Source organism: Callorhinus ursinus, unplaced genomic scaffold (genome assembly GCF_003265705.2).
Source record: "Callorhinus ursinus isolate GAN/ISIS: 27379988/994484 unplaced genomic scaffold, GSC_fseal_2.0 scaffold23, whole genome shotgun sequence".
In the NCBI taxonomy this organism is placed as follows: Eukaryota; Metazoa; Chordata; class Mammalia; order Carnivora; family Otariidae; genus Callorhinus; species Callorhinus ursinus.
Genome location: NW_027397085.1, coordinates 11,357,478 through 11,381,552, shown reverse-complemented (window position 1 = coordinate 11,381,552; position 24,075 = coordinate 11,357,478). Strand labels below are relative to the sequence as shown.

Below are 24,075 nucleotides of genomic sequence, written 5' to 3'. Positions count from 1 at the left end.
CAAAGTTTTTGTTTGTATTTGGGGCATGTGACAAGCAAATTCTAAAGTTTATGGTAAGGCAAGGGGCCAAAAACAGCCAAGACCATCATGAAGAAGATGAGAAGATTTGCCTTACCAGATTTTAAACTTATTATAAAACTATACTAATTTTTATAGCATAGAGTTAGCACATGGATAGGCAAACTGAACAACGGAACACATTTATGGACCTATGATATATAACAGAGATGGCAATGCAAAATTTTTTTAAAATTTTATCTACTTGACAGAGAGAGAGAGAGCGAGCATGAGCAAGTGGTGTGGAGAGGGAGAAGCAAGCTCCCTGCTGAGCAGGGAGCCTGATGAGGGGCTCAATCCCAGGACCCTGGGATCATGACCTGAGCCGAAGGCAGAAGCTTAACCAACTGAGCCACCTAGGTGCCCCCACAGCGATGAAAATTAAAGGGATATAAGAACAATCCAAATTGGAGGATATTTCATATACTATATTGCTTTTTTTTCCCACGTATAATTTGGTCTTCTATAGAACTTACTCCTTCTTTTTAACTAACTGCATAGTATTTGGGGGGGGGGGAATAAGCCTAGATATATACCTCAATCTTAACACCATCCCTGCATTCCTCAAAAAATCCAAAAACAGAAATGATAAAATAGAACATGAAGAAAACATGGAGACAATTTTTTTGCTTGGGTTGGGAAAGCATTTCTAACAAAACTAAGTGAAATTTCTATAAAATTTTTAAAATTCTACATGGACAAAGATACCATTAAAAAGTTAAAATTTAGGGGCGCCTGGGTGGCTCAGTCATTAAGCATCTGCCTTCGGCTCGGGTCATGATCCCAGGGTCCTGGGTTCAAGCCCCACATCGGGTTCCCTGCTCTGCAGGAAGCCTGCTTCTCCCTCTCCTACTCCCCCTGCTTGTATTCCCTCTCTCACTGTGTCTCTATCAAATAAATAAAATCTTTAAAAAAAAAAAAGTTAAAATTTAATCTAACACCTCATTACTAAGACACCGCACTGTGTGTATTTTCCCTCATGGCACTGAGTAAGAGATGCAAATTGCTCAACCAAAAAAAAAAGCTAAAATGTAAAATCCAAAATTTAAAGAAAATATTTGTGATATATATGGCACCCAAGACTTAATTTTCTTAATGGATAATGAATGCCTACAAATTAATAAGAAAAGAAAATCTAACAACCAACCATTAAAAAAAAAACAAAAACACCTAAATTCAAAAAGTTATCAGAATAAAAATCGGGACATCTATTACTTTTGGAGGGAGGGAGAGAGAAGGCAGAAGAGAGCACTGTGATTGGTATGAGCCAAATAAGTGACTTTTGAGGTGATTATCAAAGTTTTATTTCTTGATCTCCATGGTGATAAAGGCATTCACCTTATAATAATTTATTTATTGGGGCACCTGGGTGGCTCAGTCGGTTGGGGGTCTGCCTTCGGCTCAGGTCGTGATCCTGAGGTCCTGGGATTGGGCCCCACGTCAGGCTCCCTGCTCAGTGGGGAGCCTGCTTCTCCCTCTCCTCCCCACTCGTGCTCTCTGTCACTATCTCTGTCTCTCTCAAATGAATAAATAAAATCTTAAAAAAAAATTTACATTTATTTTATGCGGGTTTTGGTATATTTTACTTTGCAATAAAAAGCTAAACAACAAAAACATTCCAATAGAAATGGGCAAAAGACACAAATGGGGAATTAAAAAAATGAGAAATATCTTTTCAACATAGAAAAATGCATTCTTAAACTTACTCATAAGTCATAAAAATGCAAATTAAGGACGCCTGGGTGGCACAGTCAGTTAAGCAGCTGACTCTGGGTTTTTGGCTCAGGTCCTGATCTCAGGGTCATGAGACTGACCCCATGTCAGGCTCCATGATGAGAGCAGAATCTGCTCTCTTCCTCTCCCTCTGCCTCTCCCTGACTCATATGCACTCTCTTTTTCTCAAATAAATATATCTTAATATATATATATGCATATGTATAGCAAAATATATATATATATAGCAAAATAAACAAGTGTTATTTTTCATCCAGACTAGCAATAGTGAAAAATTTCATAAGAAACAATATGGAGAAGAGTGTTGAACAAGCGGTGTGCACTGTTGGTAAACCAATCACTTTGGAGGATAAGAAATATCCATCAAAACTTTAAATATAGTTATCTTCTGACCCAGAAATTCTGTTCCTAGGAATAATCCTATAGATAGATATATTTGCTTTAGTCTACATGGGTATGCTTACTACAGCATTATCCAAAAAACTTTGTGTGAACTCTACAATCGGACTGTCTAGGTTTAAATCCTGGCTTTGATACTTACAAGCTGTGTGACCTTGGGCAAGTCACTTAAACTGTCTGTGCCTCAGTTTCCTTATCTGTAAAATGAAGATAATATTACTTACCCCATAAAGTTATGACAGTTAAATGAATTAATATGTATAAAGCTCTTAGAACTGTCCCTAGCATATAAAGAACTATATAATTATTAGCTATTAACATTACTATTACCTATCTGAAGTCAACTAGTAAGACTAGTTAAATTGCTTATGTCATATCCAAAAATGTTTACACAGAACATCTTCCTTGCTATACATAAAAGATATAGTTAAGTTCACAAAGCTACAATCATTAACAATTTTAGAATATTTTTAAGCAAGAGTCAAACACTATATACATATTTGTTTTAAATATAACTTAACTTAAAAATTAAGTGCAAATTGATCTTTCCCCACTTTGTAGAATACTAATCAGTAAAATACATTGAGTATGTGAAAAAAATGTGAAATTGTATGTGTGCATGTGTGTGGATAGATGTTCAACAAACTAGCTGAAATGGCAACTCAATGTAGCATGAGAATACAAATAAGTAAAAACATGTAAGAGTTCAACTTTATCCCTTTCCCACATTTTGTATCCTTAAATGTACTTTCTGAAAAGAGAGTAAGTCAACCTCTTGAGGATCTCTGTTAGTATTCCAATTCCCACTCACTTATTGGAGAATATTGCTATATTTAGGGATACTATGCTATACAAACTTAAAAGAGCTAATACCAAATTAAAGAAACTCATACTATTATTGGAAAAAAGACATGTATATTATACATGAAATAAACTAATAGAAAGTATCCATATAACTCTAAGATCAATGGAACAGACTAGAATCCAGAAATAAACCCCACACATATATGGTCAATTTACAACAAAGGAGCCAGTAATAAACAATGGGGAAAGAACAGTGTCTTCAATAAATGGTGTTGGGAAAACTGGATAGCCACATGCAAAAGATTCAAACAGGATAAAGGAAATGTGGCCATGTATATAAACACACACACACACACACACACACACACACACACACACACACACAGAGCTATAAAAAAGAATGAACTCTTGCCATTTGCAATAACAAGGATGGCCCTCAAGGGCATTATGCTAAATGAAATAAGTCAGACCGAGTAAGACAATTACCGTATGATCCCACTTATGTGTGATGTGGAATCCTGAGGAAGAAAATAAAAGAAAGAGAACCAAACTCATAGATACAGAGAACAGATTGGTAGTTACCAAAGGCAGAGTGGTGAGAGGACAAAATGGGTGAAGGGGGCCAGAAAGTACAAACTTGCGGTTATAAAACAGTAAGTCATGGGGATGAAATGTACAGCATAGTGATTGTAGTTAATAATACTGTATTTGGACGTTTCTAAGACAGTAGATCTTAAAAGCTCTCATCACAGAGAAAAAAATCCTGTATGCATGGTGACAGATGTTAACTAGACTTACTGTGGTGATCATTTTGAAATATATAAAAAGAGCCAATCATTACGACGTCCACCCGAAACTAACATAGTTGACCTTTGACCAACATAGTACTGAACTGCGCAGGTCCACTTATACAAGGATTTTTTTTTTCCAGTAAATACACATACAGTACGGAAAATGTATTTCTCTTCCTTATGATTTTAATAACATTTTTTTCTCTACCTTACTTTCTTGGAAGAATACAGTACATAATTCTCTCCGCCCCCGCCGCCCCCCCGCCTTCAGGCAAGAAGTCAGTTTGGAGAGCTTGAAGGGAGGCCCGCAAATTAACCAGTTCCCTCAATTCCCTGCCCCTCGGGCAATCTCTCCTAACCCGGGGTGTTTCTAGAGCGGCAGAAGAGCCGCTCGCAGCGACTGGCTGGACGTCCGGTAAACAATTCCGGTGAGGTAAGGGTCCCACTTTCGGGGCTGCAGTTTCACATCCTGGGACCTGCCGGGCCCAGCGGCAAGTTTTCAACCGTTAAGGCGCTCTCCCTTGCCTATCTCTTACCACCACAGTGCCACGGACTTCAGGTCTTCTCGGCCGGGCGTAAACAAGGTTTCCAGGCCTAGGACGTTTGCGCGCGCTGCTTGCTGATTGGATCCGCTCCTACCCACCCCAGCCAATTCCGAAACTCGCTTGGCCGCTGACGGGCAAGCTGCGCCGCTTTTAAGATTGGTAGCCGAGCTGTGTGTGTGTCGCGTCTTTTGTGACAACTCGGGCAATATGGCGTCGGAAGGTGGTAGCGATTCACAGCTGAGAAGAAGAAGGCGCCGGGACCCGGAGGAACCGGAAAAAACAGAACTCAGCGAAAGGGAGCTGACAGTGGTAGTGGCGGTGGCCCAAGAGAACGAAGAGGAAAATGAAGAGCGCTGGGTTGGGCCTTTACCTGTAGAGGCAACCTTGGCCAAGAAGAGGAAAGGTAGCTACAGAGATAGGCACAGGGCGAGTTGAAATCTGCGTCCCGCGACTGGGAGATTTCAAACCAGACCCCAAAAACAGATGGTGTGTGATTGTGGGGTTTTGTGCCCTCAGAAGAGAGGATCTTCTGATTGCTGGCCAATCTATACTTGCACGTTTCCCCGAAATAGTGACTTGGGCTGAGTACAGCGTCTTTTTGATAATATCTAACAATGTTAATCACGGATGTGTTACAGTAATGTGTTCTAATAGATGCTAAAGCTAATTTGTGCCACTACTTGCTATGTGCTAGGCGCCTCTCATTTAATCCCTACTGCAGGCGTATGAGGTTGGAATTTCTATCTCCGTTTAGCAGATGTGAGTCCGGTTTTCTTGAAGGCTCTTAGTTCAGGAATGCTGTTAGTTTGTTGGGGGCGCGCGGGGAGGGGGCGAGAGGTTGGTGCCTATTTAGAATCGTAAAGAGTAGGTAAAGATGATTATAATCCTGACTCTTCCAGTGATGACTTTTTTGACCTAGGAAAGTTACACAAGTTTCCTAGATCACAAATTTTTCATCTAAAACCAGCGATCTGTGGTTTTCAAACCACACGCAGGAGATACAAAGGCCTGAAGTATTTTCCTACTTTCGTGGAATAGTGACCAGGTTTTATCAAATAAAAAGGGTGGGGAAAGAGGTTAAATTTTCTTATTTTAAAAGTTGTTCTGTAAAATGTCTTTCTTAAACGTGTAAGACCATTAAAATACGATTTTTCTGAAAGTTCAAATCTTACTTTCTCTCTCTGCTTCACACTCAGTGATTTCTCATTATTTTCAAAACAAAGTCCAGACTCCCCAAATGGCCTACAAGGCTCTTCATGACATGATCTCTCTTTACCTCACAAAACATTTCCACTGCTTCTCTATCCTAACTTTGTCTGTCTTCCTTAGTCTGTACTCCTGCCATGTTAAGACACTTGAGTATGGGGCATGCTTTTTTTCTTATTTGAATGCCTACCAGGATGTTATGGTGTATACCTGAAATGATTTCCCTCAACCATTTTCACTTGGCTAACTTGCTCAACTTTAGCATTCACCTTCAACCATCTCCTCCTCTGTAAAGCCTCTGACTTCTTTAGTTTGGGTCAGGTTTCTGAAGAACATTGATCATAACTCTGAGGTAATATTTAACAGCTGAATTTACAGGTAACCTTCAAATTTTATGTATTCAAATTTTGAAGAAGCCACTTTTTTGAACACTGTACGTTGACACTTTTAAAGTACATTATCTTTTTTACTGTTAGGTCTTTCTGTTAAATGTTTCCACAGCAATTTCTCCCTCATTGCACTTCCTACATTTTTAAAATTGCGTATTTATTCATGTGATTGATAATGTTCCTCTCCACTGCTTAGACTGTAAACTTATAAAAGCAAAGTCCATTCTTCCTTTGCTTCAGTGCTTGTTACAGTGCTTTGCACATAGCAAGTGTTCACTTAGTATTTATTGAGTGAATGAAAATGACAAAGTTAATGCTCTTATTGTTGCATTAGAATATTTTTATATGTCCTTTCTAATGGAAAAATAAAAAAAATCAAAGTGCTGATATTAGTGTTAAGAGACAAAGATCTTATAAAACTTAATTAACAGGGACAGAAATAATTAGGTGTGAAAATGTTTGCCCTAGGGGCGCCTGGGTGGCTCCTTGAGTGTCTGCCTTCTGCTCAGGTCATGATCCCAGGGTCTGGGATCAAGCCCCATGTTGGGCTGTCTCCTCAGCGGGAGCCTGCTTCTCCCTCTCCCTGCTGTTCCCCCTGCTTGTACTCTCTCTGTCAAATAAATAAGTAAAATCTTTTTAAAAAAAGAAAAAGAAAGAAAGAAAATGTTTGCCCTTAAGTCGATGCTCATTGTATTTAAGCCAATCAATAGTATTCGGTTTGAAGAAAAAATTGAAATTTAAAAAAACATGTATGAAACATTAGAAAAGTATCATTGAAGATTTTATCTAAAAAAAAAACAGGAGTTTGGGGCACCTGGCTGGCTCAATCGGTAGAACATGCGACTCTTGATCTCAGGATTGTAAATATAAATCCCCCATTGGGTGTACAGATTACTTAATAAAATCTTTAAAAAAAATAAAAAGACAGGAGTTTGATAATATATTTCTAGAAATAGAACATGTTCTTTGGACACTGGATATTTGTATTCATTTTCAGAAAGACATTATAAATTATTATATGACACTACCTTTAATTAAACTCATGGTTTCTCAAAGACAGGAGTTATGTGTTCTTCATGTCCCTGAGCCTTGTAACCTATTTTGTTTTCAGTAAATATCTGCTCAACAGGTAAACTAACAAACAGCAAAAGGAATGTGTATCAGATAGGGTTATATTAGCTGCCAATTACGTAAAGACCCAAAAAATCAATAACATTAAAAAAGACAGAGGTGTACTTCTTTCATGTGTAAAAGGAGTCCCAAAGTAAATGGTCTAGGATTGGTATAGAGGATCAAAAGTGACCTAGGCTCTTTCCAGCCTTCTACCCTACCATCGCTAGGATATGGCCCTCATCTTTGTCCCAGTGCTGTTATTAGAATAACAGCGTTTATCCCAGTTCCAAACTGTAGGACTGAGGAAGAAGGGAACACTTTTTAAAAGGAGACTTCTTCATTGTCACACAACACTTCTTATTGACATATGGTAACACCTAACTCTGGAGAAGGTGAGAAAGGTCCTCTTAATTATAGCTGGATGTCAATATGCCCATATAAAAATGGGGCTTCTGTTACTAAAAATGAAGGAGAAAAGAGTTCGTTGGACTCAAGTTTGAGTCTGCTATACATTATAGTTAGGAAAAACTATGAAACATCTCATATTTAATGTAGCAACTTTTTATAGTCCTGTTTGGCCATCGTTGGATTATTTTACTAGATACGCATATGTCAATTTTTGCTAGTAAAATTGTTCATAGCTCTTGTAATGAAATCAGTATTTCCTCAGATTAACACTCTTACAAATGTTTTGTCCCTGGAAAAACTTGAGAACTCCAGGATTTTTTCAGCTCTAAAAATCCATTTAGTATTTTATCATGTTTACCTGCTCTAATCCCAGTATCAGTGACTTCAAAGAGGATTAGTGCCTTAAAGATAAACAGACATCTTCTAAGTGGCCACTGTCCTCTTGTTACTTATTTAAATTAGACCTGATAATTGACTCTACGTGGTTGGAAAGATGGTTGTGATAATTTCATGAAACTTTTTAAGGTTTTTGTTTCTTAATGGAACCTTCATATTAAGCCAGAATCACTCAGTTCTTAAGTTCTGGGGACAGTTAAGCCTCTGTATAATAACTGAGAACCTGTCATGACTAACTAAATGATGGTGCTATTCACTACTATGAAATAATAGAAGTTACAAGTGATGTAACACTAAATTTTTTTTCATTACGTGTGAATTGAGAGAAATTGAAGAAAATCTAGAAGAATATACAAAATAGAACTTAGAAAATCTTAAGTACAAAATAGTAAATAGTTCCAATTAATACATTTTTCTTTCCTTTTTTTCCCCTCAGTTTTGGAATTTGAAAGAGTCTATCTTGAAAACCTCCCCAGTGCATCTATGTATGAACGCAGTTATATGCATAGAGATGTTATCACCCATGTGGTATGCACCAAGTAAGTCTGTCACATCTTTTTAATTTCTTTCTGAAAAATGTGTTTTATAAAAATGCTTCAGTTTTGAGGAGGATTTGTAGAAGTAACTTTAGGATACTGTGGATTTCTGTTTAATGTCATAGGTTCTGTAATAGTTTAAGTTAAATAAAGGCCTACATACTCTTTCCTATATCATACAAGAAATGCATTCAAGGTAAGATGTGTAAAGTACCTGGCATATTCTGGGTTTCAGTAAATGGTTTCTATTTTTATATACCTTACAAGGGAGACTATTCTGTATAAAATCTTTTTGTTACTTAACCAAACACCTTGGGTAGGATACAAAACAAATGTATTGAACTTTGCTGTATAGAGAAGGGATATACTGAGATTTAATGATTTATCAACTTCTGAAAACTAGTGTAATTTTCTTTGTGAAAACACTGCCTATAGGATGATCTTAGCATTAATGGGCCCTAAGGTCTAGTGATTACTTTTTTTTTCTTTTTTAAAGATTTTATTTATTTGAGAGAGAGAGAATGAAAGAGACAGAGCATGAGAAGGGGGAGGGTCAGAAGGGGAAACAGACTCCCCGCTGAGAAGGGAACCTGATGTGGAACTCTATCCTGGGACTCCGGGATCATGACCTGAGCCGAAGGCAGTTGCTTAACCAACTGAGCCACCCAGGTGCCCAGGTCTAGTGATTCCTGGTGAAATTTCTTTTTTTTAATGTCAAGTGCTAGCTTAATTCTGATCCTAGCTTTTGGGATTAAAATTAGTACCACAGCAACTATTATGATATCTAGAAAAGAACTACAAAATTTGCAATAGTGGTCTTCATAAAGGAAGATATTTTTTTATATGTCAATAGTGGTCTTCATAAAGGAAAGTATTTTTTAAAAAACCTACTTTGGGGTGAAAGTCAGAAAGTCTCATGAATGATTGCTTTGGGAGTACTAAGTAATTCATCTGTTTTACAAAGTAACTTTTACAATTTTATATATGCAGGACAGACTTTATTATTACTGCCAGTCATGATGGACATGTTAAGTTCTGGAAAAAAATAGAAGAGGGAATTGAATTTGTTAAACATTTTCGTAGTCATCTGGGTAAGAATTTCACTTTGTGTTTGTATGTGTTTGTGTAGCTCTCTTAAATTGTATTGGTTAAAGTTTCTCTTAAGATGCTTTTTTTCTTTGAATCATGTATATTTGTTTCATTGGTATTTACTAGAGTGTTTTAATTTGATTTATTTAAATAGGAGTTATTGAGAGTATTGCAGTTAGCTCTGAGGGAGCATTGTTCTGTTCTGTGGGTGATGATAAAGCAATGAAGGTGTTTGATGTAGTGAACTTTGACATGATCAATATGCTGAAGCTTGGGTGAGTCTTTTTTTAAAGTATATATTTTTTAACTTAGCGAAATAATTTTTAAACTAAACTTCACCATTTTGTAGATATTTCTAAACAGAATATATTGCCATTCCATTAAAAAATGTACCTGGTATTTTGCTTAGGAAAATTAGAAATGAATCCTTGTTATCTCTTTGGAGGCTTCTGCTGTGGTTTTGTCATTAATCACAGAAGTTTTTAAACCGCATCATAACAAGGATTCATTATATCCATTTAACATTACTCAATGAATTAACAAGGATCCATCATGTCTAATATACTGGTGCTTAGAATTAACTCCCTTGCTGTGTTTATTTCAGTCATATGTATTGTGTCTTATAAGGCTTATATACATTTTGGAATTGAGGTGATTTGTTGGTTATTTTAAACTTTGAAGTATATTGATACCCCAACTATGTGGTTAGACTGTACAGGAATGAGATGAATGCTTTGTTTTGAGCATGTCTTTCTTCAGATACCATACTGAATTTATATATATCTAAATGAATGTCAGCTTTAAAATCATAGCATTGTCAAAAAGTTTTAGGACTTGTCTTAGCTCAGACTGCCAGTACAAAAGACCATTGGCTAAGTGGCTTAAACAATAGAATTTTATTTTCTCAGAGTTCTGGAGGCTGGAAAGTATAAGATCAAGGTTCCAGCAGGGTTTAATTTGTGGTGAGGACTCTCTTTGGGGACAGGATGTAGGGAGGAATGGTATCTTGCTTTCCCTTCTCAGGCCACAGGCCTATGGGATTAGGGCCCCACATTTATGACCTCATTCAACCTTAATTACCTCCTAATTATCTCCAGATACGATCACCTTGGTTACCTGCAACATATGAATTGGGGGGGAGAAGAGAACAACAGTTCATTACCTAATAGAATTTCTTTTGGAATTTCCTTCAAAACCAGTTTATGAGCCACTAAAGGAAATCAGTCTCATTACTTATGGTCAGAACTTATTTTTGACTAGAAATAGCAATGTCTTTTGGTTATCTATCCTATTCCCCTGCTTTGTTTACCCACACTAGCTGTTTTTAAAAATTAAATCTTTTGATAAATGTTGAACCTTTGCCATCTTTGAGGATACTGAAAGAGTATTTTTTTTTTAAGTTTTGGTAGAAATTCTAAAAAACTTTTGAGAAGTTCCAAAAAAGTTTTGAGCATCAGCATCAACATTGGAATAACTGTGTAACTTCTCAAACTGACTGCATAGAAGGAGACAACACTCATTTGAGTGTGTAAGTTTGGTGTATTGATTAAATTCGTCCCAGTTCTTTTACACTTTGTTCATCAGGTAGCATGTTCAAACTTTATAGTTTTAAGATGAAGTTACTAATAATGAGAATGTGATATCAAAATGTTTTTCTTTTGATCACAGTTATAACTAAAATATTTTAATTTTAAACATTTCAAGGATGGATTTATCAAGTATACTGTTACATGCTAAGCTATTTAAAAGTAAGTTATACGTAGCTGAGACATAGACAGAAATCCAAAAGACAGAAATCCTTGGAGTATTTTAAGGTTCAGGTCTGATCTGGTTTTCTTATCTACCCAAGAGAAGTAAATGATCTGCTATATGCAGTTTTCTTTGTGGTCTGATAAATCCTCAGAAGTTATTACCATTACATTAATAAGGTCAGAAAGAAAAAAATTGGTAACTTTTTTTAGTTGTTCCTTCCCATTTTCTATCTCTCTGCTACTTTGAGCAAGGAATCCAAAACTAACTAAATCATTGGCCAGGACATTTTTTTGGTGGTGAGGGTGGATAAGGATGCTTATTTGTATTGATTTCTTTTTTCCCTCAATTCTTAAATATTTTAGCTATTTTCCTGGACAATGTGAGTGGATCTATTGCCCAGGGGACGCCATATCTTCGGTTGCTGCTTCTGAGAAGAGCACAGGAAAAATTTTCATTTATGATGGTCGAGGAGATAACCAGCCACTTCATATTTTTGACAAACTCCATACATCACCTCTTACTCAGATACGGCTGAATGCAGTTTACAAAGCAGTAGTGTCTTCTGATAAATCTGGGATGATTGAATACTGGACTGGGCCTCCTCATGAATATAAGTTCCCCAAAAATGTGAACTGGGAATATAAAACTGACACAGATTTATATGAATTTGCCAAGTGCAAGGCTTATCCAACCAGCATATGTTTTTCACCTGATGGGAAGAAAATAGCTACTATTGGTTCTGATAGAAAAGTTAGAATTTTCAGATTTTTAACTGGAAAACTCATGAGAGTCTTTGATGAATCACTAAGTGTAAGTGCAATATAAATTTAATGACGATTTCCTTTTCTGAATGTCTTTATTTTGTGCTATTTCTTCAAAGATTTTTTTTCTGGATATAGATGTTTACATGGATGGTTATTTTCTCTTAGCACATTGAAGATATTATTCAACTGTCTGCTGTCTTGCAGTGTTCTTCAGAACTCTCTTCCCTAGATTTGTGATGTGATACCTTTTGAGCCAATTATCCTTATATTTATATGGCTATGTTTTTAGTTTAGTTTTGTTTGTTCCATCCTCTTAAGCTCCTCAAAACTCATTCTAGACTTTTTTCTTAGCCTTTTCTTAACTCTGTTCACTCCTGTCTGTTTGTATGACTACTCCCAAACTGATTTTTCCAGCTTTCTCTTGTGAACAGAGCTGGTGCTATCCTTTGTTTTGTTTTGTTTTTTGTTTTTTTGGTTTTGTTTTGTTTTGTTTTGCTATGTTCATGAATGGCACCAATATCCATTTGCTTGCAGAAACCAAAGAAACCTGAATCATCCTTAACTTCTTAACTCTTTTTCCTTACCCCTCTTTTTTAAATTCATCATGAATCCTGTCAATTTTACTTTCTAAATATGCTTTAAATTTGTTCATTTCCTTTCAGCACAGCTGTCCATACTGTAGCTTATGATCTTTCGCCTAGACTATTTCATGGCCTACTGCCTATGTCCTAGATTCTTCCTAATCTGTTATCCACGCTGCACCCAGAGCAATTTTTTTAAAGTGCATATCTGATCATGTCATTCTTTGAACCTTTTTGTGACTTCCTGTTCTTAGGATCAAGACCAAATTCATGGCCTGCCTTGTTGTGGCCTTTGCCTACCACTCTACCCTACTATAAATCACCTTTCTCCCTGCCTCTTACTCTAGCCATTTAGGCCTTCTTTCAGTTTCTTGACCATGTCTCCCACCACAGGGCCTTTGCATATGCTGTTCCTGCTGCCTGGAGTCAACCGTCCCCCATTCTTTCCATTACCTGTTGAACTTATCCTTAAATCTTATTTAAAGGGTCACTTCCTGTGGGAATTCACTGTTCATCTAATCTAGGGCAACTTTTTATTTTAAGATTTATTTGCTTTAGAGAGAACACAAGAGAGATTAAGCACACCCGCGAGCCTGAGTGGGGGTCAGAAGGAGAGAATCTTCAAGCAGACTCTGCCCTTGCTCAGCGTGAAGCCTGACTCAGGGCTTGATCACAACACCCATGAGTTTACAACCTGAGCCAAAACCAAGAGTTGGATGCTTAACCAACTGAGCCACCCAGGAGCCCCTAGGACAACTTTTTTTTTTTTATGTGACTTAATATCACTCTGTTTATTTTCTTGTAGAGCATTTGGCATGGTCTTATTTTTTATTAATACTTATCAACCCCTCATAGATTAAACTCTATGCGATCTATGGTCCCTTATCTGTTTTGGTTCATATTTATATCTCTAGCACTAAGAACAATACCTGACACATAATAACTGCTAACAAGAATTTGTTAAAGCATGTAGTTGTAGAATAAGAGTTTCTATCCATGCAAAGTTAACTGTTTTTTGTGGAAATTTGGGTTTCATCACCTGTTTTCCTGAAGTGTTCTCTAACTGCTAATGGTATGTTGAATCCTCTAAGAGTCTGTGGGTTGAACCTTTGTAGCAGTAACATGTATTGTATGACAATGTCAATTCTACAGTTTTGGTAGTGACCAATTTATATTAGATTCCCTGCATTAAGGTCTTAAATTCTATTATTCTTATTAGTGACACTCTTGTTTGGTGGCAAGTAGCAATAAGTTGGGTGGATTATCTGCCTGAAGTAGTCTGAATCCAGACAAATGTGAAGATCTGTTTGCTGGTCAGATCATCCTCATGACTCATTTTCTTGGTGGAAGAGAATAGCTTTCCACTCTACTTTTAAAGAAAAGGAGAAAAACTTCCTTTGTGTTGTTTTCTTCTTTAGGTAGATGGTAACTAAATATTAGTTTAAGTATAACTTAAAGACTCTTTACCAGCTTGCAGCTCCTTGAAGATTCCTTCAGAAAAGAAACATTTAAAAACACAGTCTCTGGATATAAATCTCTTAACATGAATACTCTGAGCTGTTCAGCCCACTCTATTTCTTCATCATTGTCTTCAACATTTGTTGAACTCAAAGGGCTGAGATGATAAGAGGAAGTCAGTAATAAAGCTTATGATAGAAGTTGAGATTCAAAATGAGAGAGGTTACCAAAACAAAACAAAAACAAATTAGTTAGAATGCTAGTGGTAGTAAATGTGTGGAATCTCACAGTTAATGAGATATGCATATGCTGTATATGGCTACACAGTTGAATATCACAGAGGCCCTGGTATTAAGGCTAGAATATGTAAAAAGATACCGAGGTACTTAATCAGGTCGGATTAGCATTTATGAAATACTTATATGTGGGCAGAGGGCCATCTACAAATCTTAAGTCTTGAAAACGAAGCCTCTCGGGGCACCTGGGTGCTCAGTTAAGTGTCCGCCTTTGGCTCAGGTCATGATCTTAGGGTCCTGGGATTGAGCCCCACCCACATCGGGCTCCCCGCTCAGCGGCGAGTTTGCTTCTCCCTCTTCCCCTCCTTCTGTGATCTCTCTCGCTCTCGCTCTCGCTCTCTCTCAAATAAATAAATAAAATCTTTAAAAAAAATGAATCTGTAACAAAATAATCAAGAGTCTCTCACTACAAAAATGTAGTCGAGCATCTAGGCTATTTCTAGCATACAAATAAGCAATTATCAGTCTCAGAGACTGGAGACAAGAAACGCTATAGACCAGACTTTTTATCTGTCCTGTAAGACCTTTGCTTCTTGCTGTTCCCTAATACACATACCTCCTTTGGTTTTTTGGAGTTGTTTACATTGTTGTTCTTTCCATATCTAGAAAAACAGGATTTCCAGTTAATGCAGGCATGAAAAAAAATAGATTGAACATAAGCCTGGTTTCTTTTCATCTCCAATGGAGACCTACTTTTGAATTCTGCTGCTTGAGGCCTTAAATATCTGGAAAACTGAATGAAAGATCATATTTTGGTATAGTACGATAATACCTAGTAATTGTGATGTGACCCTGTCTGAGATTGTTTTAAATATGTAAAGAAAAGAAAACCAAATATCAAAACTACAGAACACTCACAAAAAATATTCATCTATACTAAGCCACATTTACCTAATGATAATCTGTGTTGTGCTTTCTGTAAAAATAACTTGAAACATTTTCTAAAATGTCATGAAATCTTTATAAATTAGTGAAATAATAAGAGTTCATTCATTCAACAAAAATTGAGTGCTTGTTATATCATGTCAGGCCCAGGATCCCTGTACAGGGACCTTCCAAGTCTAGTTGCATTGTCCATTGTAGTGGCCACTAGCCACATGTGGCTATTGAGCACTTGATTTGAAGCTAGTCCAAATTTAGACGGGCTCAAAGTACAAAATACAGGATTTCAAAGGCCTAATATAAGAAATATAGAACATAATATATCTCAAATTTTTTTAAGATTTTATTTTTAAGTAATCTCTACATCCATCATGGGGCTTCAACTTAACAACCCTGAGATCAAAAGTCACATCCTCTGCCACCTGAGCCAGCCAGGTGCCCCTATCTCAATTTTTTTTTTTTTTAAGATTCATTTATTTATTTTGAGAGAGTGAGAATGAGAGAGAGAGAGTACATGAGAGGGGGGAGGGTTAGAGCTCCTCGCTGAGCAGGGAGCCCGATGGAGAACTCGATCCCGGGACTCCAGGATCATGACCTGAGCTTATATAATATATATATAAGCAGTCGCTTAACCAACTGAGCCACCCAGGCGCCCTATCTCAATTTTTTAATATTGCTTAAAGTTTAAATGATTATTTTTTTAAAAAGATTTATTTATTTATTTGACAGAGAGAGACACAGTGAAAAAGGGAACACAAGCAGGGGGAGTGGGAGAGGGAGAAGCAGGCTTCCTGCTGAGCGGGAAGCCTGAGGCAGGGCTCAATCCCAGGACCCTGGGACCATGACCTGAGCTGAAGGCAGACGCTTAACGACTGAGCCACCCAGGCACCCCTAAAGTTTAAATGATTATATTTTGGAAATATTGGGTTGAATAAAACATTATTAAGACTAATTTCACCTGTTTTTACTTTGTTTAAGTAGCTACTAGAAAATTTAAAATTATATATGTGGTTTCCATTATATTTCTATTAGAAGGTACTAGTCTGTGGCTTATAAAAGGCAGCAGATAGAGTTTCAATAGAGAAAACAGTAGTTATATTAACTTTTTTTTAATTAGAAGAACCAGTTAGCATAAATACTATTTTTTATGATTTAACTTATTAATGCCTTTTTATTTCCTGCTTATAGTATTTAGAATCCTCCTTAAGATGACATATAAGTACACAAACTTAATGTGTACTCTTAATGTGTTCTGTGCTTCTATTTAAATTCTCATTCTCTTTATCATGTAGCTTTTTTGTTAATAAATGGTTTGCTTCTTAGATGTTTACTGAACTGCAGCAGATGAGGCAACAGCTACCCGACATGGAATTTGGCCGACGAATGGCTGTAGAACGTGAGTTGGAGAAGGTGGATGCAGTAAGATTAATTAACATAGTTTTTGACGAAACTGGACACTTCGTGCTGTATGGAACAATGCTAGGCATTAAAGTTATAAATGTAGAAACAAACCGGTAAGCTTTAACATGATGTTTTTTAAAAGTGCATTCATTTATGGGGGACAATTTCCTCCTTCAGGGAAACAATGGGAGTTTTGTTTGTTCCAGGACAAGTGGAATGGTCCCAAATGTCTAAACTTAACCAAATGTTTTGACTGGATTTTTCTGTGGTCTTTTGGTTGTTTATAATCTTATGTAAAAAGTTTCCACTCATGTTTGTAAAAGAAATGGAAAAAAGATATGCATAGTTTCAAGTTGTTGGTTTTTTTTTTTTTTAACAAGTTTCAGTCTCTCTTTTGCTTATTGATTTAAATTAGCCTGGTTCATGTTAAATGTTGCCAAATATTTTAACCACAGAATTCAGCATTACATCCTGCTAGACATAAAATCAGAAGTTAAAATGCATGAAACCACAAAAAGCCCTTTGTGCAAACAGTCCATTTGGTTTTAGTACAAAATAGCTACAATCAGATACTATCACTGAATGTAAATGAAAAGAACTTAAAAGTATATTTTAAAGAAAAAAAATCTAGTGCTGTACATTTTCACATGTAAACAAATTTATATTGTAGTTCTTGGCAGTATAGAATCTTTGAAGGCTTACAAAACAATTAAAATAATAGTGATAGGGATAGGTTAAAACTATATGACTGGATGATTGTATTTTTTTAACCTGAAAATTCCAGCCACCTACCTATTTTAAAATCATTCTTTTTGGGGGAGGGGGATGAGAAACACTTTTTAAAAAGCTTTCACTAGTTATTTTATACAAAGATAAAGGATAAAGGGTAGTTGATTCCTACCTCTCTTAACTATAAAGCTTTTATAATTGGAGTTCATTCTGATAATTTTATTGAATAAAACGTATTTTCTAGGTGTGTGCGCATCTTAGGCAAGCAAGAAAATATTAGAGTGATGCAGTTGGCTCTGTTCCAGGGAATAGCCAAAAAACATCGTGCTGCAACTACTATAGAAATGAAAGCTTCTGAAAACCCTGTTCTTCAGAATATTCAAGCTGACCCGACAATAGTTTGTACATCTTTCAAAAAGAACAGATTTTACATGGTATGCGGAAGTACTAGGAAATAGACCTTAATTCTTCCAATTTGGTTGGATTTTTATTTTCTTAGCTTGTACTTTCAACTGAAGAGAATGTTGGCAATAGTAGCAGACTTTCTAAACAACCAGAATACTATCTTAAAACATTAATATTGTACAATTTTTAACTAGGACTTGATTTTGTAGTTTTCCCTCCTGTTTTGAAAATTTTTCATTCTGGCTTCTACAACTTTTTGTGTTGTCTAAGATGTTAGGAAGTGAGCAGTTACAGTATTTTTGCATTCATAATAGTTTTGCTAGAGGGTTTTAAAATTCTCCTGCAAAAGATTATTTTTCATCTTTTATTCTAAAACATAATTTATCTCCCCTGAACTTGCATACTTCCTTCTCTAAGCACATTTCTTTTTATTACCTTTTAACTCCCTTGTAATGGTGCTACCTTAAAAGTGTATATTCCTGAGAAATTATTTTTTCCACAGTACTCCGAGTACTTTGCATGTTAACTAACATTGGGCTCAGAATCAAACTACCAAGCTGTCTAAGAGTAGCAGTGTCCTAACTGTTAAGCCAAGCAAAAAAAATCTTAAGTATAGAGACCCCTGCCCTACCATTCTATTCACACTGCAGAGACTTTCTAAGTCCCACATTTGGCTATTTCTCTGCCTAAAATCTTTTAATGGCTCCTCAGCTATATTAGATGGCTCTTCTAGCTATCTTTCTTCATTTTTGGTTCATTCGCTACACTGCCTGTACTGAACTTGATCCCATTTGCAATAATTGAGTGTCCTTGTTTACTTCAAGGCATTTGTGCAGGCTGTCCCTTCTGCCAGTCACTCTCCTGTCCCCACTCCCTCCTTTCACTAGGTCTCAGTTTGGAAGCCTTCTCTTGACATCAGGTCTGATTAGGTATGCTTGCTTGTGCAGTGTGTCACAGTTTTTGGAATAATTTCCTTTTTTTTTTTTTAATTTCTGACCCTGTCATCTCCTCCCTAATATAAAATTCTCAAATACAGGACATTATGTTTTCTTCACTATTCACAAAGTTTGGTAAAGTGTCTGGCTTATTATAGTATACTCATTCTTTCATCTGACATATTGTAAGCAGCTGTGATGTTATTCAGGTTACCAGCAATTGATAAATGCAGGAAATAGCAGCTTACCCCAACCAAGCTTTTAACCTAAACTGGATACATTCTTTAAGATGAAAATTTTATTTATAATAATCAAAGTCTTTGCTAAAAATTAATATATATTCAAGGAAAAGAATTTTTCTTGTTTTTACCTGTAATTTAACTGTTTTGAAGATAAAAGTTAATCGTAATAGGGAATTCTTGGTATATACTAAAAACATATACTAATGTTCCATTCACTTTATCAAAAACTTTAACAAGTTATGTTTTCTTTTTCTTCCCCTAGAGTTTACTTTTATGTTGATTAAATCATACATGTTCTTTATAATCATTGAAGAAAAAGAAAAAAGTTACTCTGTGCATCTTTATACAGCTAACATAAAATTATCTTTCATCTTATTAGACATACGTATTCGTAAGCAAAAGTAAAATGGTGTACATATGTATAAATTTTTGATGCTTTTTTTCAAATCCAGTATCATGAAATAAAAGTAAAACTTTACAAAATTTGAACTTTAGTAGTTTAATACGTGAGGTAAGAATTCATATAAATAAATCATACAACAGACACACCATTCCTTTGAAAACTGGAGAGTAAGATGATAAGGCAACAACATCCTACCTTGGTTGTTTGTTTATTTGGAATTTATACAAGTAGATCAGGAATGACATTAGGCAAGACAGGGCCTGGGGCACTGGCTTTACTTCTTGGAACTCTGTTGGTTATCAGGTAGGGCTTTCTTGGGAGAAAAATATTCTACTTAACTGAAAGTCAAATTAAAAACAAACAAACAAAAACACAGGCTTAGAGAAGTCCAAAGTTTTAACAACTGAAAGGTTTCTTTCAGTTTTCCCAATACCCTGAGGTATCCTGAAATATCTACAACTTCACTCAAAATTTGCATTCTTTCTCCCAAGCTTCAGGGTTTAGATAGAATAGATGGGGCTTTGCAGCCAATAAAAAAAGAAAGAAAGTCAAGATGCATTCTGATTCATCTTTAAATCCTCAGCCTATCTAGCACCAGGTTCTGCTTTTGTAATAACAACAATTATTAATCTGTATATAGTACCATCTCCATGTTAGGCACTGTTCTCTAAGCATTTTATATCCCTTCATTTAATCTTCACAGCAGGCACCACTTTGAGGTAGTTATTATCCCCATTTATGAATGAAGAAATGGAAAAAATGAATTTACTTCCCCAAAATCATGTAACTAGTAAGTAGCAGAGCTGGAATTCAAACTCAGGAAATCGAAATAAGTGAAAAGTAAGCAACAGGTGACAGGTTTTGACATACGAGCTGGCAGAAGCAGAGAGCTACCTCATATAAAACTGCATCTTGTTAAATGTGTACCCAAAAAGAAATTAAATCCCATTTGAAATCATACATCTTCATTAAATGGATTTTCATATTAGACAAGTGTAAAAATAATTTAACTGCATTACACATCCTGTGATAGGAAGTGATTCCTGAAATAAGGATTTATTCTGATGTGAATTCTTTCTTTTCTCAAATACCATAAATAGAAATGAAATTTTCTTGTTGATAAATTTTAACCAGATGAAAATTTAATTCATTCACTCTCTTTTCTTGTGAGTTTACCAAACGAGAACCAGAAGATACAAAAAGTGCAGATTCTGACAGAGACGTTTTCAATGAAAAACCTTCTAAAGAAGAAGTCATGGCAGCTACTCAAGCTGAAGGACCTAAACGAGTTTCAGATAGTGCCATTATCCACACAAGTATGGGAGACATTCACATCAAACTTTTTCCTGTTGAGTATGTACTATTTCTGCTGTCTTAAACACCAGTGTAAATGTGTTTATTTGAAGAAACTGTGCAACTTAAAATTATTTCAACTTGAGGACTTTTAAAGAATTGAAATGTTTGGTAGAACATCTACCTTTAGCTTTCTGGTAACTGTTCCTCTAGAAAATGGGAAAATTTTATACCCATACTTCATAGGTTTATTACTATGAATACAAAACATATAGCTACAAAAGTGCTGAATGTAAACTATAAGTGATATACAAATATATTACCATTAACTACACATCCCAACTAAATTTTGTGACTCGGTTGTTAGAACTGGCTTTATCCTCAAAGCAAATCCTTAAGGGGAGGATAATTTTTTCCTCACATTTGCTAGACATCCACTACCTCTTATTTAGTCCCAGTGCTATCTATATGTTTTAAAAGTTCCAACAAAAAACATAAGGCCATTTAATTGAAAAAAGCAGAAATGTATTGTGGACAGTTTAAAAGTTTGCAAGATGAACATGCAGTGCCAAATACAGTCGAATATCTGGCTATTCTTGATCCAAGAGATGACATCTTTTACAACACCTTTACTTAAAAGTACTTACTTATTTTGGATATGATTGTTTTATATGTACCTTGGTAATGAACAAAGAACTAGGCAGCTCTAGACACCTAGACCATCTCACTTTAGGTACTCAGAACCCATGCAACTATTAAGCCTGTCTCCTGATGTACTTCGTGCAGTATTCTCTTGTATCTCCCTTCTATTCCCAGGTCTAAGAGCTATTACATGATAATTACCTTATTAAATCATCACAGGAGATTAGTTAACATTTGGAAAGCTTCATACTTTGTGTGATTGCCATTTAAGGTTGATTAGATTTGGGAGATATTGTTTCAGAGAGTAAGTCCTTGGTTAGGAATTGTGTCAGTGTACCATAACATAGTTTTTATAAGAAAATTACCTTTCCCAGGAACTGAACCCACTATACAAGTTCAGTGAACATATGTATCTTAAGGTACTGTAGTTGTATTTTTTAAAATGCTAAATGACTTTGAAATTTAAATACTGTCAAACTCAAATATAATAAGCAATCATGATCTAAAGATAAAGTACTAAACAATATGAATATACTATGGCTTACATGCTCTTTCAACTCTTGCTTATCCTGAGATTAGAAGAGGTTATGGAAAAAAAACTATCCTGAAAGTTTCAGAAGATACTGAAAACACCATTAAGAAGCACAACTGCAAAGTAAACTGTCTTAAGATGCCCTGAATAGATTTTATATTTTTAACATGTGTCTTACTAGGTGCCCTAAGACAGTGGAAAACTTCTGTGTTCATAGCAGAAATGGTTATTATAATGGACATACATTTCACCGTATAATTAAGGTAAGTTATACAAAAAAATTTTTTTAAAGATTTATTTATTTGAGAGAGAGCACGAGCAGGGGAGAGAGGGATAGAAAGAGAGAATCTTGAAGCAGACTCCCCACTGAGTGCAAAGCCTGACTCGGGGCTTGATCCCACAAGCCTGAGATCATGACCTGAACTGAAACCAGGAGTCAAACGCTTAACTGACTGAGCCACCCTGGGGCCCCAAGTTGATACAAAATTTAAATGATTTCAGGAATAGTGTTTTTGCATAACCACAGGTTTAAACCTAAGGAATCTTCCTGTCTCACAATTATCAGTTTATTAGACAGGAATGAGAAAGGGCACCTGGGTGGCTTAGTCAGTTAAGCATCTCCCTTTGGCTCAGGTCATGGTCCCAGGATCCAGGGATCAAGCCCCTCATCGGGCTCCCTGCTCCTCGGGGAACCTACTTCTCCCTCTCCCTCTGCCTGCCACTCCCCCTGCTTGTGTGCTTTCTGTCAAATAAATAACATCCTAAAAAAAAAAAAAAAAAAAAGAATGGTCATGAATATCAGATCTAGAATCAAGCGCAGGAATAGTAACTTGGTACCTTTTTAGAAACACTGCATCAATATTTTGTCAGCAGCTAAAGCAAGGGTCAGATACTGAGTAAAAGGTCATGCTTAGATAAAACCAAAAGCTAGGGTTACTTGTACCTGGTGACTAGATAAGGTCTAGATCTAGAAGGTAAGATTTTAAATAATAGAAGAGACATGATGCCACTTAGTCTTTGAGAACCACCATTAAAACCTGAAGAACAGAAAGAACTTGGCCCAGGATTTTGTTGAGTGATGTTCCGTATAATAGATGGGGCAGTTATATAGTTCTTGGTAACTGGCAGGTCAGAAATGGCAGGAGAAGTAATCAGATTTTGGGGGTTCTAAAAGAATTAGTGAAATGACTCACCAGGCAATCCAGAGTGTTTAGAGAAAGGGAAGAGAGAAAAAGTGGGGCAATTCTATAAAACCTAGCACACTATACGGGTCTAAAACTTCCTTACAATATTAATTGGTTTTAATTAGATTATTGGGAAAGACAGTACATGTCTATAAATAAGGAGATCTTTGCAATTTTGTTTCAGTCAATGAAATAAGGGAGTGTTTAAGCAATGGAAATACATCTTCTAAAGTATAACTTACTGAGGTTTTAGTAAAATCAGTTTATAGAGTGACAGTTAAGAAAAGTTAAGATTTTACTGAATGTAAAACACTCTTAAGGGACGCCTGGGTGGCTCAGTTGGTTAAGCGACTGCCTTCGGCTCAGGTCATGATCCTGGAGTCCCGGGATCGAGTCCCGCATCGGGCTCCCTATCGCTTCTCAGCCTTTTGGCTAAGATCAAGTGTAGCATCGGGCTCCCTGCTCAGTGGGGAGTCTGCTTCTCCCTGTGACCCTCCTCCCTCCCATGTGCTTTCTCTCTCTCAAATAAATAAATAAAGTCTTTTAAAAAAAAATAAAAAATAAAACACTCTTAAACATAAGATTCCAAAGCGTGCATATAGAAAAAGGACAAGTGTAATATGTTTTTTGTGTACTTCCTGTTAAGGGCTTCATGATTCAGACAGGAGATCCAACAGGAACTGGTATGGGAGGAGAAAGCATATGGGGAGGAGAATTTGAAGATGAGTTTCATTCAACATTACGACATGACAGACCATATACACTCAGCATGGCCAACGCTGGATCAAATACTAATGGATCTCAGTTTTTCATAACAGTAGTACCAACGGTAAGTAGAACAGCACTGTCTATAAGCCAGATTCATAGATTATGATCTAAGAATGAATTCAGTGGAAGAGAGCTGCAGTATTGTCTACCATTATTTATATCTGCCAGGGTAGAAAAATGAAAACAATTTAAATGAGAAAGTGTAATACAAATTGGATTTTACTTTGTAAAACAATACTAATGTAACTCAGGACACTTGAGTTTAAGTCAACTTTGCCAGTACTAGCTGTACAACAGAAAAATTATTTCACTTCTGGGGCTGTTTCCTTATCTTTAGAATG

General features: G+C 36.2%; 2 protein-coding genes across 7 annotated transcripts in view; one reads left to right on the top strand and one right to left on the bottom strand.

The window, feature by feature from the left end:
* CENPK (centromere protein K) overlaps nt 1–4,422 on the bottom strand; it is a 63,407-nt gene extending 58,985 nt beyond the window's left edge. For 2 of the 4 annotated variants that reach the window (XM_025892784.2, XM_073905416.1), the window contains exons 1-2: nt 4,322–4,422; nt 2,333–2,387 (exon numbers count right to left, since the gene is read on the bottom strand). The gene's annotated coding sequence lies outside the window, so the exon portion shown is untranslated. The remainder of the gene's footprint in view (nt 1–2,332; nt 2,388–4,321) is intronic. The other 2 variants (XM_073905415.1, XM_025892782.2) reach the window with 2 other exon arrangements.
* Nucleotides 4,423–4,514: 92 nt separating this feature from the next.
* The window catches only part of PPWD1 (peptidylprolyl isomerase domain and WD repeat containing 1), a 35,218-nt gene continuing 15,657 nt past the window's right edge, over nt 4,515–24,075 (top strand). For all 3 annotated transcript variants that reach the window (XR_012382056.1, XM_073905408.1, XM_025892878.2), the window contains exons 1-10: nt 4,515–4,733; nt 8,279–8,381; nt 9,369–9,469; nt 9,622–9,742; nt 11,582–12,029; nt 16,524–16,714; nt 17,575–17,764; nt 20,487–20,668; nt 21,964–22,045; nt 23,613–23,795. Coding sequence is in view for 2 of the 3 variants with exons in the window: in XM_073905408.1 (XP_073761509.1) it covers nt 4,538–4,733; nt 8,279–8,381; nt 9,369–9,469; nt 9,622–9,742; nt 11,582–12,029; nt 16,524–16,714; nt 17,575–17,764; nt 20,487–20,668; nt 21,964–22,045; nt 23,613–23,795 (1,797 nt within the window). In the remaining variant the exon portion in view is untranslated. The remainder of the gene's footprint in view (nt 4,734–8,278; nt 8,382–9,368; nt 9,470–9,621; nt 9,743–11,581; nt 12,030–16,523; nt 16,715–17,574; nt 17,765–20,486; nt 20,669–21,963; nt 22,046–23,612; nt 23,796–24,075) is intronic.